This window comes from Macrotis lagotis, chromosome 7, assembly GCF_037893015.1.
Source record: "Macrotis lagotis isolate mMagLag1 chromosome 7, bilby.v1.9.chrom.fasta, whole genome shotgun sequence".
In the NCBI taxonomy this organism is placed as follows: Eukaryota; Metazoa; Chordata; class Mammalia; order Peramelemorphia; family Peramelidae; genus Macrotis; species Macrotis lagotis.
This window is the reverse complement of record NC_133664.1, coordinates 195,374,953-195,395,781: the sequence shown is the minus strand read 5'-3', so window position 1 is coordinate 195,395,781 and position 20,829 is coordinate 195,374,953. Positions and strand designations below refer to the sequence as shown.

The following is a 20,829-nucleotide window of genomic DNA, read 5'->3' as shown; positions in this document are numbered from 1 at the left end:
AAAAAAGGAGGGGGGTGCGGTAAAAGGAAAAAAAAAATGTGATCCAGTAAGTTGAAACTGGCTATATCCCAGCATGGGGAAAAAGATTCTCATAAATCTTGAGAATTGTAACCCTAACAAAGAGAATATACCTAGCCAGAAATGAAGGACATTCATGACCTATCCATGAGATTGCTATCTAAAGAGATGTAACTGGCTTTAACCCCACTTGGGAGAAAGACTCTAATAACTCTCAGGAATTTTGACTCTATTCAAAAAAATATACTGAACTAGAAGGGACAGACACTCAGAATATTCTATGACTTAGATAAAATGATCTAAAAATCACTAACTCCTTAAAAAGGGGGACAGGAAAGAGATGGGTGGAGGGAGGGGATTGAATGTGGTAAATCTCATTACACTATGAGGTACAAAAAACCTATGGTAATAGAGGGGAAGAAGGGAGCAGATGAGAAATACCTGAATCTTCTTCTCATCAGACTTGGCTTAAAGTCAACCTACACATATTCAGTTAACTTATAAAAACATCTAACCTTTCAAGTATTAAAAGGGGAAAAGGGGAGGGGGGGTGGGAGAAAAGGAAGAGGAGTGGGGGAAAAAGGGGGAAATAACAAAAGGAAGGGAAAGGAAAAGGGAAAAAGGGAAAGAGGAAAGAAAGGGGAGGGGGGTGATATAGGAGGGTAAACACACTGAAGGGGGTGGTATTCAGAAACAAAATACTAGGGAATATGGATAAAGTGAGGGGAAAGGGGGGAAAAATACAAACAGAGGGAAGGTAGCACAGAGGGCAATAAAGAATTAGTAATCATAACTTTGAATGTGAATGGGATGAACTCTCCCTTAAAATGTAAGCAAATAGTAGAGTGGATTAAAAACCAGAATCCTACAATATGCTGCTTACAAGAAACTCATTTGAAGCAGAGAGATACATATAGAGTAAAGGTAACAGGTTGGAGCAAAATATATTTTGCTTCAGCTGAAGTAAAAAAAGCAGGAGTAGCAATCCTTTTCTCAGACAAAGCAGCAGCAAATATAGATAGCATTAAAAGAGATAAGGAAGGAAACTATCCTCCTAAAAGGTACCATAGACAATAAAGTCATTTCATTACTGAATATCTATGCACCCAGTGGGACAGCACCCAAATGCTTAGAGGAGAAGCTGAAAGAACTACAGGAAGACATAGACAGAAAAATTCTACTAGTGGGAGATCTCAACCTCCCGCTATCAGATCTAGATAAATCGAATCATAAAATAAACAAGAAAGAAGTTAAGGAGGTAAATAGATTGTTAGAAAAATTAGATATGGTAGACTTATGGAGGAAACTGAATGGGGATAGAAAGGAATATACCTTTTTCTCTGCAGTACAAAGAACTTATACAAAAATGGACTATGTACTAGGACATAAAACCTAATGATCAACTGCAGAAAGGCAGAAATAGTGAATACATCTTTCTCAGATCACAATGCAATAAAAGTCATATGCAATACTGGGCCAAGGAGATATAGACCCAGAACAAACTGGAAACTGTTACATCCCATTAGATAGCAGTCTCATGGATAGATCATGATTGCCCATCATTTCTGGCTAGGTATATTCTCTCTGTTAGAGTTACAATTCTCAAGATTTATGAGATTCTTTTCCCCCATGCTGGGATATAGGCAGTTTCAACTTATTGGATAGCAGTATTTTTTTCCTTTTACCGCCCCCCCCCCCCTTTTTTTGCCTTTTCATGTGTCTCTTGTACCTCCTGTTTGATGTCCAAAGTTTCAATTTAGCTCTGGTCTTTTCATCAAGAATTTTTGGAAATCTTCCATTTCATTAAATGTTCATCTTTTTCCCTGGAAGAGAAAGCTCAGCTTTGTGGGATAGTAGATTCTTGGCTGCATTCCAAGCACCCTTGCTCTATGAAATTTCTCATTCCAGGCCCTTCAATCCCTGTATATTGATGCAGCTATGTCCTGCGTGATCCTTACTGTGGCTCCTTGATATTTAAATTGTTTCTTTCTGGCTCCTTATAGGATTTTCTCTTTTATCTGATAGTTCTCTAATTTGGCCACAACATTCCTTGGTGTTTTCATTTTAAGGTCTTTTTCTGGAGGGGATTGATGTATTCTTCCAGTAACTACTTTGCCCTCTGGTTCTATGATATCAGGGTAGTTTTCCATCACTAGATCCTGTAATATTAAGTCCAGGCTTTTTTTTCTCTTCAATGGTTTCAGGAAGTCCTATAATTTTCAGGTTGCCCCTCCTCTATCTATTCTCAAAGTCAGTTGTTTTGTTGATGAGGTATTTAACATTTTCTTCTTTTTTTTCTATTTTTTGATTTTGTTTAACTGGCTCTTGCTGTCTCATGGATTCATTAGTTTCTTCAGACTCTATTTTTTTTAGGGAGGAGTTTTCTTCATTAACCTTTTGCAACTCCTTTTCCAATTGGTCAATTCTACTTTTGAAAGAGCTTTCAATTTGACCCATTGAGGTTTTGAGAGAATTCTTTTCTTTTTGCATTTGCCCAATTGAGGATCTGAGAGAATTATTCTCATTTTGTATTTGTCCAATTGATGATGTGAGAGATTTATTCTCATTTTGTAATCGTCCCATTGAGGATCTGAGAGATTTATTCTCCTTTTGAATTTGTCCAATTCTATTTTCTAAGGATTTGTTTTCATGTTGCAAGGTATTAATTGTCTCTCCCAAATTTTCCAGTTGATTTTTAAGCTCCTTCTGTATTTCTTCATGAAGTCTTTCTGTGCTGAAGACCAGATCAAATTCTCCTCAGAGGTTCTAGGTCTGAGTTAGGTTCTTTCCCTTCCAAGAATTTTTCTATGGATCCATCTTTCCGCTCACCCTTCTTCATTTTGCTAAGACCTTGAGTTGGGGAGGGGCTGGTTCACAGGGGCTTTGGATTGCTAAAGGCTTTACTCACTGAGTGCAATTTCTCTGGCTGACCAGTAGGAGGTGCTGGTTGCTTTCTCTGGAGTGTCTGTGACCTTTTTGAGGCATTCTCACTTTGCTTGAAGGGAGGAGTTAGAGCTATTGAATTCTTTTGCCTTCAATAAATGGTGGGCTTTACTTTAGCCTGAGGTCATTCACTCTCCATTGTCATCTGGGATGATTCTTCTGCTCACACACCTGGGCCTTAGGCAGAATTAGTTTGCAAATGTTTGTTTGGGGAAGAGGCCTCAGCTGTAATGGAGGTGTAGACTCAGAGTTTCTCAGACCAGAGGAGCCCAGGGATGGTGTCCACAGCTCTCCTGCACTAGAACACTCCCCCCAGCTCCATAAAGACAGCACCAACACCAGTGCCTCTGCTCCCTAGCTGCCTCAAGCCACTGCCATCTAGCCCCACAGCTGATCCAGCAGGTTCTGGGCCCTCAGACTCCTGGCTCCACTTCAATTGCTAATCTGGCTGATCTAGGGCTTAATCACCCTCTGAGCCCAGACTCACCCACCAAATTCGATCAGTGCTGTTGCCTGAGGCAAGTCCTGAGGTAGATATTCTTCTGACTTTTCTTTCTGGGTTTTGTGGGTCAGATTTCTGTTAAGAGGTTTTTTTCATAAGATAGATGGGGAAAGATCAGGAGACTTTAGAACTGTGCCTGTCTTCTCTCTTCCATCTTGGCCTGGAAGCTTAACATAAATTTTTCTAAAAATTTGAGTACCATATTCCTTTCACCCTGTCCCCCTTAAGAAGGCAAGCAATTTGATGTCACTTATATGAATGAAGTTATAAAATTGTATTTTCGTATTAGCAATGTTGTATAAGAAAAACATGAAAAGAAATGAGAAAAATATTTAAGTTTAAAGAATATGATTCAAAATGGCAGAGTTCTTCAGTTTTTGCTCTGGAGATGGGCATACTTTTTTGTCATAGTTTGGAAGTATCTTGGAACATTGTCTTGGTCAGAGTACCTAAATCTTTCACAGCTGATCGCCTCAATAAGACTATTGTTACTCTTTACACTATTCTCTTGGTCACATTCATTTCACTCTGCATGAGTTCATATAAGTCTTTTTTTTTTTTTAGGTTTTTGCAAGGCAAATGGGGTTAAAGTGGCTTGCCCAAGGCCATACAGCTAGGTAATTATTAAGTGTCTGATACCAGATTTTAACCCAGGTACTCCTGACTCCAAGGCTGGTGCTTTATCCACTACGCCACCTAGCTGCCCCCATATTAGTCTTTCCAAGTTTTTTGTGAAATCATCCTGTTCATAATTTTTATAGCACATTTATATTCCATCTCAAACATATACCACATCTTGTTTAGTCATTTTGCAATAAATGATGATCCTTTTGATTTCCAATTTTCCTCCACCACAAAAATAACTGCTACGAATGTTTTTGTACAAATAAGTTCTTTTCAATTTCCTTTGATATCTCTTTGGCACAGATCTATTTTTAATATTGCTCAATCAAAGAATATACAGTTTTATTGCCTTATGAATATAGTTCCAGATTATTGTATAGAATGGTGATATTAGTTCCCAATTCCATCAGTTTATTAGTGTTACAATTTTTTCAAACATCCTCCTGCATTCAATTTTCCTTTTTTTGTAGATTAGGGGAATCTGATATGTGTGAGATATTATCTTAAGTGCTCTTTTAACTTCCATTTCTCTATTCAATAATAATTTAGAATATTTTTATGTAATATTTATTTAATTTATGTTATTATGTAATTATTTTATGGCTTCTTTTGGAAACTGCCTGTTCATGTCCTTTCACCATTTATGAAATGGGGAATAACACACACAAAGTAGTATAAATTTGATTCAGTTCCTCATATATCTGAGAAATGAGACTCAGAGGAAAATTGCTGTACTATTTTTTACAAGTTTCTAGTCTTCCTTCTAGTTTTGGTAATGTTAGTTTTGTTTGTACAGAAGTTTTTTTTTAATTTCATGTGATCAACATTTCCCTTTTTATTTACCATGTTCTATCTTCTTTGTAGATAAACTTTTCTCTTATCTATTTGCCTGATATGTATATTTCCCTATGCTCCCCTTATTTACTTCTGTCTAAATTATTTATCCATAACCTACTTTGGTATACAGTATGAGTTGTGAGTCTTTGCTAGTTTCTGCCAAACTGTTCCAACAGTTCCAACAATTTTTGGTCAAATGGTGAGTCTTTACCCTAAAACCTTGAATCATTGAGTTTATCAAAACCTAGATTACTATGACTATTTTCTATTCTATATTGTATACCAAATCTATTCTATGAATCTACTTCTCTATTTCTTAGCCAATTCCAAATCGTTTTGATGATTAATGCTGTGTCATATAATTGACAATCTGGGAATTGCTAAACTGCCTTCAGGCACATTCTTTCCATTAATTCCATGAATATTTTGACCTTTTTTTTTCAGATGAATTTAAAATTTTTTTCTAGCTCATCTATGTGTCAATTTTAGTGTTGTACAATTGGGCAATATAATTCCTAATAATTATTTTAATTTCATTCTTCTTGATGGTGTATTCACTTTTTTATTTTTGATACTGATGATTTGGTTTTCTTGTTTTATAAAAATCAAATTAACAAATAATTTTTCTATTTTTTCCATAAAACTAGGGTCTACTTTAACTTTCAATTTTATTAGTCTCTTCTTTGATTTTCAGAATTTCCATTTTCGTGTTTAATTAGAGATTTTTAATTTGTTCTTTTTCTAGTTTTTTTTTGTGGCATGTCCAAATTACTGATTTGCTCTTTATGGTTTTTTTTAATGTACCTATATGGAGACATAAATTTTCCCCTAAATACTCTTTTGTCTGCATCCCACAAACTTTGTATGTTGACTCAATTATTGAAGGATTAATTGTCTCTATGACTTGTACTTTAATGTACTCATTCTTTAGGATTAGATTATTTAGTTCATAATTAATGTTAATTTTGTTTGTGCAAAAGTTTTTATTAATTTCATGTGATCAACATTTTTCAACATTTCCACAATGCTTTACTGTTTATAATTATTTTTACATTATGAGCTGAAGATTGCATTTAATATTTCTGACTTTTTTGCATTTGGTTTTGAAGTTTTTATGCCCTAAAAATTGATCAATTTTTATGAAGGTGCCATGTACAGCCAAGAAAAAGGAAAATTCCTTCATGTTTCCATTCATTTTTCTCCAGATCTTGATCATTTTTAACTTTTCTAAGATGCTATTTGTATCCTTAACTTTTTCCTTATTTTTTATCTAATTCTCAACTATTATTAGTTTTGATCACCGTTTCCTCCTATGATTCATTGAAGTTTTCCTTTAAGAATTTGATATTGTTTCATTTGATTAATATATTTGTATTGACATTAATTCATTTTTTTCTGTTACCTTTTAGTAAGGTATAGCTTTCTGGCTCATCAATTTTTTCTTTTGATTTAATGGGGCCATTTTGTTGTTACTACCTTTTATGTCAGCTGAGAATGTGTCTCTGATTTAAGCTTGTTTCTTGAAGGCAAGATGTTGTTGGATACTGGTTTTTAATCCATTCTGTCACCCATTTCTGTTTTATTAGTTAGTTCATTCTTTTCAGATTTATAATTCTGATTATTAACTATGCATGTTGCAGTATCCTATTTTCTTGTTTTCCCTTCTGTCATACTTTTTAATCTTCTAAATTCTGTTTTGGCTTTTGACCATGGTACATTTTTTTTTAACAATCTGCCTTCCCTTTAATCATTCCACCTTTCTCTTATCTCCTTCACCCACCTACTTCCCTGTAGAGGAAGAGAGATTCCTATACTCAATTGTCTATGTACAATTAATATATGTACATATGTATGTATTTAAATACATACATATATCTGTGCATACACACACAAACACACACATCCTCTTTGAGATCATTTAGACATGAAGTTCAGCATTATTCCACTTCTCCATCATTTTCCCCCTGTTCTCTAAAATTCTTTCTCATTCACCTTTTTTATAGAATATTATTTTCCCCCCCATTCTTCCTTTCCTTTTTCCCTTTTTCCACATGATCCGTCCTTTGTGCCAAGCTGGCCTTTTTTTACACCTTCTAAACATAATCCACTCTCTCCCATAGCTTCTGTCTTTGTAGAATTCTTTCAACTTAAATAATTTTGATAAATTTCTTAGAAGTCAATGTATTATGTATCCACTGATAAATGTAAACAGTTTAGCTTTATTCAGTCCTTCTTTCATGTTTACTTTTTATACTTCTCTTGAATATGAAAGACAAATTTTCTATTCAGCTCTGGTTTTTTCCATCAGAAATGCTAAAAAGTCCTCTGTTTCATTAAATATCAGTTTTTTCACCCTTGAAGTATTATACTAAGTGTGGCTGAAGGTTAATGTTGGTAGTAATCCTAGCTCTCTCATCTTCAAGAATATCATTATTTCATTCCAAACCCTCAATTCTTCTATCATAGTAACTGCTAAATCTTTTGTGATCTTGACTATTAGTCCATATCTGAAAATTTTTTTTGGCTATTTTTCTGGCTTTTCTGACTTGTATTTGAAGTAATTTCTCTTTTTCTTTGCAACTCTGGAATTTGACTCAAGAGTTTCTGAGAATTTTTTTGAAATTTCAAGTGGTAATCTACAGACTTTTTCAATAGAATAGTTAGGTCAATTTTAGTTCTAAGATATTTGCAAGTTTTACTTTCTTGAATATGTTATCTAGACTCTTTGATCATGACTTTCAGGTGGTCCAATAATGGTTTTTTAATATTATTTTATTTTTTCAATTACCTGCAAAGATAGTTTTCAACATTCCTCTTTTTGTAAACTTTTGAGTTTCATGTTTTTCTACCTCCCTCCTTTTCCTATAACAGCTGATAATCTGAGTTGTTATACATGAATAATGATAATTAACATATTTCCTCTTATTTGTGTTATGAAAGAAAAATCAGAAATAAATAAAAAATGAGAAACTTAAAAGAACAAATTTTAAAAAGTGAAAATCTCCTCCATTGATTTTTGTCCCTCTTTTACCAGCCTGCTAAATTGTTTTTTCGTAAGTGTCTTCCTTTCCTCTCATGTCTTTATCTAATTTTTCTTCTCCCATCCTTATTTGATTTTGAAAGTTTATTTTAGCTCCTCCAGGATTTTTATTGGGCTAATTTTATTGGACTAATATCTAATTCACAATTTTTCTGTGAGGCTTTGATTATAACTATTTTGATTTGTCTTATTCTGAGTTTGTAACTTGATTTTCCCCCTTCATCATAGAAGAATTTTGTCATCAGGTTCTTTTGTTCTTTGCTCATCTTTTCCCACCCTATTTCTTGATTTTGGACTTTATATTAAAGTTAGTCTTAGCTTCTGACATAAGGGTGGGTAGGGAAATTGTCTCAAGTTTCTAACTTGTAAGTTCATATGAACAATTATATTTTCTCTTCTATGAAATAACATAACAACTGTATCCACAGAATCATAGACATTTCTAAGTGAAAAATTTAGGGACAATATTATTCAGATACCTAAATTAAGGAAACTCAGGTATATTGAAATTAAGTTAGTTGCCCAAGATTATTTTGGCAGTGAGTGATAAATTTTAGCCTTGAATTCATGTCTTCTTCCTGCAGGTCAAGTGTTCTTTCCATGATTCTATGATGACATAGTTATAGACAGTGATCATACTAATCCCCTCCTCAATCATCTTCATAAGTAATATGAAGTTGCTTGAATCTCTCTTCAAAGCCACCCATTATTCCACTAGATGCTATCTGGCTTGTTAATATTCCACTGTCGCCCCTCCCCCCAAAAAAGAAATATGATACTTGGAACCATGGAATATCACTTTCTGCCTGTGGACAGTCTGTTAATGAAGATTACTTTATCTTTTTAGTTTTATATATCAGTTTTTTGATTGATAGCTAGAAGAGATCACAAGGAATATTTAGGTCAACTTCCTTCTTTCTTAGATAAGGAAATAGTGATTCAATCTTACTATCACCAAGATAGCAAGATTCAGCACTTTTTCCAAGGTTTTGAGTTTTATATTTTGCCCCCTCCCTCCCTTCCCTTTCTCCTCCCTTTGACAGAAAGTAATCCAACATAGGCCACACATGTATAATCATGCTAAACCTAGATTCATGTTAATTATGTTGGGAGAGAAGAATCAAATCACAGTGGAGAAAAACAATAGAGAGAAAACTACAAAAGACAACTTTTAAAAATTGAAAATAGTAAACTTTCATCTTTATTTAAATTCCACTTATACTTCTCTGGATATGGATGGTATTTTTCCATCACATATCTTTTAGAATTATCTGATTATTGTGCTGCTGAAATGAATAAGTCCATCATAGTTGATTGTCACTCCATGTTGCTTTTAGTGTATAACAATGTTCTGGTTTTTGCTTACTTCCCTCAGCATCAGTTCTTTCAAGTTTTTCCAGGCTATTCTGAAGTCCTGTTCCTCATTATTTTTTTAAATATAATATTGTTCTGTCACATTTACATATCACAATTTAACCAACCATTCACCAATTGATGGGCATCCCCTCAATTTCTAATTCTTTCCACTACAAAAAAAGAGCAGAGCATCTATTTCTAATCTCTTATCTGAGTTATAGATTGACATTCCTCTTAAGATTTCTTTCAATTCATCCCAGGCATTTCTTTTTTTTTAATTTTTATTTTTTTAGATTTTTGCAAGGCAAATGGGGTTAAGTGGTTTGCCCAAGGCCACATAGCTAGATAATTATTAAGTGTCTGAGATCGGATTTGAACCCAGGTACTCCTGACTCCAGGGCCAGTGCTTTATCCACTGCACCACCTAGCCACTCCCAAAAGAGCTGTTATGAATATTTTGGAATCTGTAGGACTTTTCCATTTTTTTTTAGGTTTTTGCAAGGCAAACGGGGTTAAGTGGCTTGCCCAAGGCCACACAGCTAGGTAATTATTAAATGTTTGAGACTGGATTTGAACCCAGGTACTCCTGACTCCAGGGCCAGTGCTTTATCCACTATGCCACCTAGCCACCCCAATCCCAGGCATTTCTAAAAGCAAAATTATAAAAAAAGAATTAGGGCTTGGGTTATTCTCCATAGTCCATTTTTTATATGTTCATAATTGTTTTGTCTTTATCTCCCCAATTAATATCTGGTCTCTCAATACATTTTCTATTAAGTGGAATTTCTTGATATGACACTATTTTATTTACAATGTCCTATAAACTGGAGATCATGAATCACCATAACCATTTACTAAAGTTATAAGGCTATATCCTGATAATAGAAAAAAAAATGAAAATATATCACAGGGCAAAATCTAGGAAAGTATAGAGACTAGCTGATTTTCCTTATTTTAGAGAGACAAATTATAATTAGTACTTAGCTTCATTTTATGTTTTTTCAAAATTATTACATTTTTAAGTTGTTAATACATTATGTATATATGATGTGACAAAAATATATCCAAAATTTTGAGATAATATAATGACTTATGAATAAGGATTCACTGAAATGTGAAAATAATAAAGCATATACTTATTTGAAATCTATGGATCCCATTAGTGGCAACAGAAAACTGCCTTTGATCTAGGATGATGAGTGTTCTTTCATTTCTATTTGCTATCTTCCCCTCTCCCCCAAATTATAGATTTTAAAACTTTATTCTTTTTTTTTCCATAGAACCCACCTGAATGACCTTGAAAACATCGTCCCATTCATCGGTATTGGCCTCTTTTATTCCATGACTGATCCAGACCCGTCCACAGCTTTATGGCACTTCAGGATTTTTACTGCATCTAGAATCTACCATTCAATTTCGTATTTGGTACCTCTTCCACAGCCAAACCGTGGGTTGAGTTGGATGATTGGATATGGGGTTACTCTTTCAATGGCATACAGAATATTGAAGAGTAAATTATATTTGTAACAGATAACAGCATAGCATCCAACCTTTAGGTTGGCCTATTGCTAAGAATTTTAGTCTTAAATGAATCATTTTTTGCTTGGAGTTAGAGGTATTGGTGGAGGAGATAATTATTTTGATTCTAGATTAGCTTTTTTATCTAAGATTTTCCATAATGACTTTTCATTTTTTACTTTTTTGCCTTATTATTAGATTAATGATTTTAAAACATGGCACATGTTACATTACTTTTAACTTTTCAAACTTTTACATGTACAATGTAATGATTGTAGCTTGAGTTATATTGCTATTAAAGCTAATGTATACCAATAAAGAACTAAAGCAATGGATTAACTTGTCTTTTCCTTTTAATAATTGCTGGCAAAATTAAATAGGATAACCTTAAGTGAAACTTCAAAGGGAAAAATTCCCTGTTATATTATGGCTAAAATCTGGAGTTTCCAAATGAAAGAAAATCAATGTAAAAAAGTCAAAAAAAGTACCAATGGACCACAATAAAGATTATTTGAGAATTGGCAACAGGCAAATCTGGATATAAAGAAGATAGAAATAATGGGATGGATTAGAATTTCATAGTATTTTGTTTACAAGAAGTACCACAAAACAAAGGTTCATATGGAGTAAAAAGTCTAGAGGAAAATCTTTGTTTTTTTTAATAAATTCAAAACATTAACAATCATGATTTCAATTAAAACAAGAGTTTTAAATACAAGCTTCCAAAATTAAAAAAGAAACACTTCGAAGCCATAATAAGTTATCTGACAGAACTAAATATAATCATGCAGGGGAGAAAATTGATCTTTAATTTAAAAACTTCCTAATGAAAAGGCCATAACCAAGGGAAATCTTTGAAATGCAAACACAAGAGTCAAGAGAAAAATATTAAGATAAATATATTTGTTCAATTGGAAAAGCATTAGATGATGGTGAGTTATTCACATTCTAAAAGGGGAAGAAAAAATTGTTCTCTCAGAATCTTAATTCTAAAATCAGAAAGACAGAGGTACTATGAAGGTGGTTTTGTTCTGATAAAACAAATAAAAAAGGTATGCAAGATATAAAAATATGCAGAAGAAAAAAAGAGGAAGAAAGAATAAAAAATTTGAGTATATAGAAAAGGAGAGGAGGCATTCCATCAAACTCATTTCTACATATATTATATATATATATGACAAAGGAAAATAAAATATTAGGAACATTAATATATTTGTTCACACACTTTTTCGCACACATACCTATACCGTGCACATTTATGCACACTTATAAACACAAGCTTTCACCCTCAAGTAGAAATACAATGGTGGAAAAGTACATTTAACTCAAAAAGGAAATATGAAAAGATATAGAGAAAGAAAAGAAGGGTTAAGTGAAAAGAATCTCTAACACTCAAAAATGAAATAGAAAGGGTTAAGAGAAAAGGAATAGAAAAGAAGGAAGGAATGAAGGAGGAAAAGAAGGAAGGAAGGATAAAATCTACATTTGGGGGTAGGCAATAGAAGAAGATGATGGGAAAAGGGAGAGAAATACATCATCAGAAACTTCAAATCAAGAAATTCCCTTGTGCACTTCTGTGTATAAAGAGCTAGAGATAAAGAAATGAAAAGGTACAACAGAGAAATTCCCAACTATCAGTCATAGCCATGGATATAAACAAGATGGAAATAATGGAATGGATTAGAATTCAATAGTATATTGTTTACAAGAAGTACCACAAAACAAAGGTTCACATGGAGTAAAAAAGTCTAGAGGATCTATAATGTTTTTTTATAAATTCGAAACATTAACAATCAAGATTCCAAATGGATTTAAGTAGTAAGAAACCTATTACATTATAATGAATTATGCTTACAGGTAACACCAATAATGAATCATTATTAATATATTTTACATGCATATTATTTTACATGTATAAATGCATATTATTTATAATAAATAAGGATATGTATTAGTGAGTATGAGTACATATTGAATGATATATATCTAAATACTTAAAGGAAAAGTTAATGAAATTGAAGGGAGAAATAATAAAAATGTACTATTGTGGGGATATAAACATATTCCTCTTAGTTGTAAATAAATCAAATAAATAAATAAACAAGAAAGAAACCAGAGGTCTGAATAAAGTTATAGGAAAGATGGGTATGCTGGAATGAGTAATTACTGAACATTACAGAAAAATGTTTCCATATTTCCCACTTATCTCTGGCAACTTTACAAAAACCCTTTACATATTGGAGCTCAAAAAAGTCACCAAAAATTCAGAAAAGCTTCCATAAAATGTTATGCACAACCTTTGCTGACTATAATGCACCAACAGTTAAATAATTTATGTTAGAAAAAATTTTCAATGACTTAGAGACTAAATAATTTAATCCTGAATATTTAAAATTAAATTAAAATTAAAGCAATAACATTATTAAAGGAAACAAAAGTAGCAAAACAATTTATAGAATAAAAACTCAAGTACTACTTAAGAAACATTAAAGAATAAATCAATATATTATTTATAAACTTAAAAAATCTAGAAAAGTAACATAAAACCTCAACAAAAGCATAAAAGTAGAAATTCTACTTTAGTAGAATCAAAAATTAGTAAAGAAGGAAAACTGAAAATATACATTGAATCCAAAAAAAGCAAGAAAAATAGAGGAACAGTTAAGTGACAGTGGATAGAGCACAGACCCTGGAGTGAGGAAAATATAGGTTGAAATCCCCAGGCACTTGACAGTGTCTAGCTGTGTGACCCTGGGTAAGTAACTAAACTCAACTGTCTTGTCAAAAAGCATGCAACTAGAAACAAGTTTTTAAAAAAACTAATAAAATATGCAAATAGTTTAATAGTTATTTTATTTTAAAGAGAAGGGTAAATCTAATTGTATCAGAAATGTATAAAAACACATTCATATCAATACAAAATGAAATAAAGGACATAAGCAAATCTGATAATATAAATGAAATCAATGAATGCTTGTAAAAAATATAAATGCCTAGATTATCATAAAGGTGAATTAAATAGTGTAAAAATTTTAATCAGAAAAAATGTCATAAATGATATCTTCTTCCCATAATATACCAAACTATATGATTTTATAAGTAAATTCTATTAACTATTAAAAAAATGATTAAATCCAATGTGTCTTGAAGTGTTTGCAGAAACAACAAAAGACACTTTGAAACAAGAATGGCTTTGATAACCAAAAATAGAGAAAAATAGCAGAAAGAAAAAAAATAAACCAATATCCCTAAACAGAATTCCTGCACCATATTAAAATTATTTTAGTCAAGGCTACAAAAATATATTTAAAGAGCTGACCAGACTTTTACCAGGAATAAAGTTTCAGTTTCAGGAAAAATTATAAGTATGATAGATGATACTAATAGTAATAAATAGTAAAATATAGTAATGATTATTATACCAAAAGATGATGAACAAGTCTTAAGCAATTAATTAATTAAATTAGAAAACATAGTAGTAAATGAACCTTTCATTGTTATAAACCTTGAACCATTATTTGTAATGGGTAAGAACCATTTCCATTATGATTAGGGTAAAGTAAGAATGTCCATTATCACCATTTTAGCAGAAATATAAAAATGCCAGCTATGGTAAAAAGAAATGTAGGAAATAAACAGGGATGTTATGTCATGACATACAAATGAATTGGATTTCAGTGAGGGAGGGCTGTGCAAAGTCACCAGTCTCACTTTCTCCTCCCAAGTCATCTAGGTCCAGGGGACAGTCATGGATCAAGACACTGAAAATGCACCTAGATGGAGGAAATAAGGGTTAAGTGACTTGTCCAAGATCACACAACTAGCAAATGACTGAGCTCAGATTTCAACTCAGGTCTTCCTAACTTCAGGGCCAGTGAGACATCTATCTACCCACAGAGACACCTAGCTAACTATAGTTTGGGCACTTTATCTGAAAGTGAGAAGAGGTGGAATATGTAGTAGGGACCTGCCCACTTTCACCATAGTATCTATTGTGCCTGAGAAGACTTGATTTGTTTGTGAAACAAAAGAATTTCGGTTTCCAAATTATTTTGAAACTGTAAAGTTTTCTTCATTCTTACTGTTTCTGAAAGGCAAAATCATACATTATTGAATCTAAAAATGCATGGGTTCTAATTTCTTCCTAATATTTTAAACACACTGGAGTAAATCTGGGTTTTAAAAACATGAATTATATAATATAACTGCCTGAAACAAATTATTTTTTCTCTGATATCTATTATTTTTATCTTTCTCTCCTTAAGTAAAGGCCTTTCTTTGATTCTTCCTTTTCTCCCTATACGCTTTGTATGTGTGTGTGTGTGTGTGTGTGTGTGTGTGTGTGTGTGTGTGTGTGTGTGTAACCTCCTTTTTTTGGTGGTTCTTAGCTTCTCTCACGGACTTCAGTTCATTCTGAAATTTAGCAGTCAGGACCATGCCTACTTCTATTTTTCTATACATTATTTAAAAAAAAACTTTTGTGTTGGTTTGTGAATTTTCTTTATATCCACATCAGTCTTTTTAGAAAAAAATCTATCTTTGATTAGAATTGTTTTATTTTTTTGACCCTGGAATTTTAGTATTAAGTATAATGGATGATGTTATCGTGAATCATTTTAGTCAATAATATCCCAACTACCTTTCTTTTGAATTCTTTTAAATCTGATTTCCTGGGGGCATCTAGGTGGCACAATAGATAGAGCACAAGCCCTGGAGTCAGGAGTACCTGAGTTCAGATCCAACCTAGGATACTTAATAATTACCTAGCTGTGTGACCTTGGGCAAGTCACATAACTCCATTGCCTTAAACAAATAAATAAATATTTTTTTGAAAATCTGATTTCCCAAAATCATAATTATAGAACCCTCTCTCCCTTCTTTTTACATACTTGAGGATAAAATATTAACTTCTCCTGTAAAGTTGCCATCATTTCCACAAAAGCAGCTACTTTCTTCTCCTTAGTGTTTCTTGTTCCTCTTATCTTTTGAAGGATGAAACTGAAAATAATGCAAGTTCAGTAGTTATTAACTGTTCTGTTTTTATCAAAAAATCTCATCAAGATAACTGAAGTTCCTATCACTACTAAAGCATGCCTCTCTATCAGGCTTGTAATATTTTTCCTGAACTTACTTTTTTGGGTCAGTTTGTCTTTTGTATTTTTCATTATCAAAATCACTTGGTCTCCTTTTATCTCTACACAAATATTTTCTTTTATATTTTCACCTGGTAGTTCCTGTATTTTCTTTACTGATTATAGTTTCTTGACATTGAATATTATCCCAATTCCCCTTTGTCTATCTGTTTTCTTTTGAATGCATACTATCCAGATCCATGATCCAATGATGAGTTTGAATCTACCAAGAAATAGTGACAAATATCTGGTCAAATTTGCCTCTTTGCTGAATTAAAACCTCTTACACAAAATGTAAAGTACTCTTTCTTACTGATTAAACATTTTGTTGTTGTTACATATGTAAAGACATTTGAGTTCATATATATTTTACTAGTGCCATTCTTGGATTTTGTCTCCTGTGGACATTTCAGTATCTCAGCTACCTGGGCCTCTTGAAAAACCTCTTCTATGTGTCTAATTTAGGGAATATACAATGACCATCTTCTTCTTTCCTCATCAATATTTGCTTAAAATCCTCTTCATTAGCTTTAGAAGATGCCCAGCAAATATGTTTTGTCCCTTTTGTTATACTCCACCACTATTTTAAACTTGGTTGTTCCTATCTCAACCAGGTTGGAAATGCAGCACCTATCTACAACTCGGTTACACTGACTCCTGCTCCATTTCGATCTTCTCCATTTCCAATTTGTGCTGGTTCAACCCTCCTAATGCCATCTAGTAACTGTGTTACTGCAGAAATTAGTGCGGACACACAATCAGCTTAGCCCCTTGGAGTTCAAAAAATATCTATCTCAAGTAATCTGCCAGCCTCAATTTTCCTAGTAGTAGTGATTATAGATCTGTGCCAGCATATGCAACCATTATTCCATCTATGAAAAAGAATCAGTAAATTCCATTTTTTAAAGTCATAATTCGAAAATGGAAATTCCAGTCTCAGGCTGCAGTTTTCAGACACATTTTTATATCACGTTTTTTTGTCTTCTGCATACCATGGCTTCCATGGAAAATAATGAGGAAAACAACCTTTGCAATGATGATCTTCAGTTACCCAAGATTGTAGAAATGTAGATAATACATTTTTTATTTTTAAGATTTTATTTATTTTGGGTTTTACAATTTTCCCTCCATTCTTGCTTCCCTCCCCCCACCCCCCACAGAAGGCATTCTGTTAGTCTCTTTACATTTGCTTCCATGGTATACATTGATCTTAGTTGAGTTTGATGAGAGAGAAATCATATCCTTAAGGAAGAAAAATAAAGTGTGAGAGAGCAAAATTACATAATAAGATAACTTTTTTCCCCTAATTTGATGGTAATAGTCTTTGTTCTTTGTTCAAAGTCCACAATTCTTTCTCTGGATTTGAATGGTATTCTCCATCACAGATAGCCCAAAATTGTCCCTGGTTGTTGCACTGATAGAATGAGCAAGTCCGTCAAGTTTGATCATCACCACCATGTTGCTGTTAGTGTGTACAATGTTTTTCTGGTTCTGCTCATCTCCCTCAGCATCAGTTCATGCAAATCCTTCCAGGCTTCCCTGAATTCCCATCCCTCCTGGTTTCTAATAGAACAATAGTGTTCCATGACATACATATACCACTCTTTGTTAAGCCATTCACCAACTGAAGGACATTCACTTAATTTCCAATTCTTTGCCACCTCGAACAGGGCTGTTATGAATATTTTTGTACAAGTGATGTTTTTACCCTTTTTCCTAATCTCTTCAGTGTATAGACCCAGTAGTGGTATTGCTGGATCAAAGGGTATGCACATTTTTGTTGCCCTTCCTTTCCAGAAAGGTTGGATAAGTTCACAACTCCACCAACGATGTCTTATTGTCCCAGATTCCCCACATCCCTTCCAACATTGATTACTATTCTTTCTGGTAATATTGGATTGTTTGAGAATTGTGAAATGGTATCTAAAAGATGCTTTAATTTGCATTTCTCTAATAAATGATGAGGTAATACACTTTTTAGGTTCTTCTGGGGATATCATCTGGGCCTGTATGTAATCAATAGAAGTTGTTAACTGTCATTCATTTTGACTAATCTTGGGAGGCTTTCTATTATGTCTCAGATATCATACTCTGGAATATCAGACCTCTCTATTGTTTTTACTGTCAATAAATAATTATCTCAATCTAAGAAGAAATAATGGCGTAGCTAGGTGGTACAATGGAAAGAGCACAGACCCGGGAATTAGGATGACCTGAGTTCACATTTAGCCTCAGACATATAATAATTACCTAACTGTATGACCTGGAGCTAGTCACTTAACCCCATTGCCTTGAAAAACATGAAGAAATCACCAATTATTCCTACTACTTTCTTCTTTCGATCTTTAAAAGAAAATTGCCTAATAGTTTTGTGACTCAATTACTTAAATCTTTGGAGGAAGTTTTTTCTGACTTAGCGTATCCAGCAAAGTCTTCTATGGAAAGAGCCTAAAACCTGTTTATAATCTTGAATTGTATAACTGTTTTTTTCCTTTACTTTATCCTCTGTTTATCCTTCTATTCCCTAGTATTCAGATAAAGATCATCTCAGATCCACTTTTTCTCCCATAGAAGCTTTGTTTCTGTTTCCTTTAAATACTTCATTCTCCCTTGGAAAGGGAATGTGTAGTACAGAGAGAGAGAGAGAGACATTCTTTCAGTCCCTTGACCTTCTCTAAAAGAAGGGAGATCAGCATACACTGGGAACCCAGATAACAATCACTTAACTATAGCTAATATAAATACAGTATAGTTGATGCCAGTCACAATTTCTTCCACATTCCTTAATCATTAGATTTTCAGTTTTCTTTCTTTGACTGCTTATAGATGTTTACATCTAAATTCCAAACACTGGTTTAATAATATTAAAGCCAGTCATAATCTTAATAAATTGTCAATCCCACTTAAATTGATTTCCTTTTTTCTTTCTAACTTCACATCCATATTTTCCTTTCCTTCCAAATCTAGATTCCTCTTTTAAATTTCCCTCAATTTCTCCCAAAATCATTCATAATGAGCTTTGCGTATTTATTTATCTCAAGTCCTTCATTATCTTCTCCCATAAAATAGAATGGTGGAAATAGAATGATGAGAAAATAAATTCAGAGGAGCCTGAGAATACTTTTGTGGAATGATGCAGAGTGAAATGAATAATACCAGTAGAACTACTTAAGCAAGGGTCACAATATTGTCAATGAAAAAACATTTTGAAAGAATTAAGAACTCTGATAAAAGTAATATCCAATTATGATTCCATGATGGAACATATGTAGAGAAGTGATGGATCTGGGGAGCAGAATGAGATACATTTTCATACAAATAGAACACGAATTAGTTTTTTTTTTACTAAATGTATTTGTCTTTTATTTTTCTTCAAGAGAGAAGAATAGTATAACACATAGGATCACAATGATAGTGCTATAAAAATAGAAAGAAAAGTCCTGAGGCAAGCAAAGAACTATTGCTTCTGTTACCATGTTACTTATATTATATACATATATATTTTAAAAAATCATTCATCATTGTATATACAATCCCCTTTCATGGTCTTCTTTGAATATAGAAGTGTTCATATTTTTATGATATTCTACTACATAATTTTTAGAAAGTCATTTTAATGTAGTAAATTTAAAATTACTAATGTACATCAAGGAAATAAAATAGCTAAATTTTATATGATGCTTACTGTGTACCAGCTACTGTGATAAATGTTTTATAATTATTATTTCATGTGATCCTCATAATATCCCTGGGAGTTATGTGTTATAACTATCCCCATTTTACAGATTAACAGAATTTAAATGACTTACTCAGATCACAAGTCTAGGAAGCATTTGAGACCAGTTTTGAAACACAGGTCTTCCTGACTCCAGGTCCTTTAGTTATACTCAAACACACACACACACACACACACACACACACACACACACACACACACACACACAAACACACACACATTCTTTTTCAACATTAGAAGTAAGTTTCTTTAAAGCCAGGGCTGTTTTCATTCATCTATTCATGTAAAATGCTGAAAAGTTGTTCTTAGATGACTTGATTGGAAGACCTCAATGAGGATGGCTAGTCTTAAGAAGTAAGCCAAAAAGTGCTAGAAAAATTCTGGGAGTTGTAGAAGAAATGCTTCTTTTGAGAAAAATGGAAAACGTTAAAGCTCTGCAGTATATTATAAAGAAATTAATTCTATAGCTGCTAACAAAAAGCAAGGCACTATAGGACAAGATAGATTATCATCAATTTCTTTGTGCCTCTCCAAAAATATGGGAACCTTGTGGGAAACATTTGACTGATTTTGTATTCAGATGACCCTTTGACCCTCCCTGTGCTCCCATTCTCTCAGGGTATTCCATTCTTTAAACATTTTGTGAAATTGTTGAATTTGTCAGAGAAAAGAGTAAAGAAGACAGAGTAGTAGAAAGTAGTTTTTATGAAGGAAGTTAGGAAGTTAAGTTGAATTTGTCCTCAATCTTCCATGTTTGAAAGCCCAAGCACAGGACTGTGGATAAGCTATCGGACCTTTGGGCCTTCTTAGTCAGCAGACTCAAGCCTTAAAGGAGATATAATTCAGAAAGCCTTGATAGTACCGTATAAAATTTTAGCAGTAAAATGGAGAGGAACTGCATGCCCAAGTAGGACATACCATTTTTAAGAGGAAAGAAAGATTCTAATGCTTTAGGGCAAAATCAAAGTGAAAACCAAGAGGTAAGAAATAGAAGCTTATTACCATGGGAATTTTAACTAGACCTTTACATATAAAGTAACTGTTGGGGGAATGATTCACTTTGATTTTGGCCTCTTTTTCTTATTTAGTCTTGTGACCACAAATTCAACTTCTCTTCATTTTA

At 33.0% G+C, this 20,829-nt stretch overlaps 1 protein-coding gene across 2 annotated transcripts in view; it reads left to right on the top strand.

The window, feature by feature from the left end:
- The window catches only part of MGST1 (microsomal glutathione S-transferase 1), a 31,395-nt gene extending 20,222 nt beyond the window's left edge, over positions 1-11,173 (top strand). For both annotated transcript variants that reach the window (XM_074194354.1, XM_074194355.1), the window contains exon 4: positions 10,601-11,173. In XM_074194354.1, coding sequence (XP_074050455.1) covers positions 10,601-10,847 — 247 coding nt within the window. In that variant the 3' untranslated portion in view covers positions 10,848-11,173. The remainder of the gene's footprint in view (positions 1-10,600) is intronic.
- Positions 11,174-20,829: the final 9,656 nt, after the last annotated feature.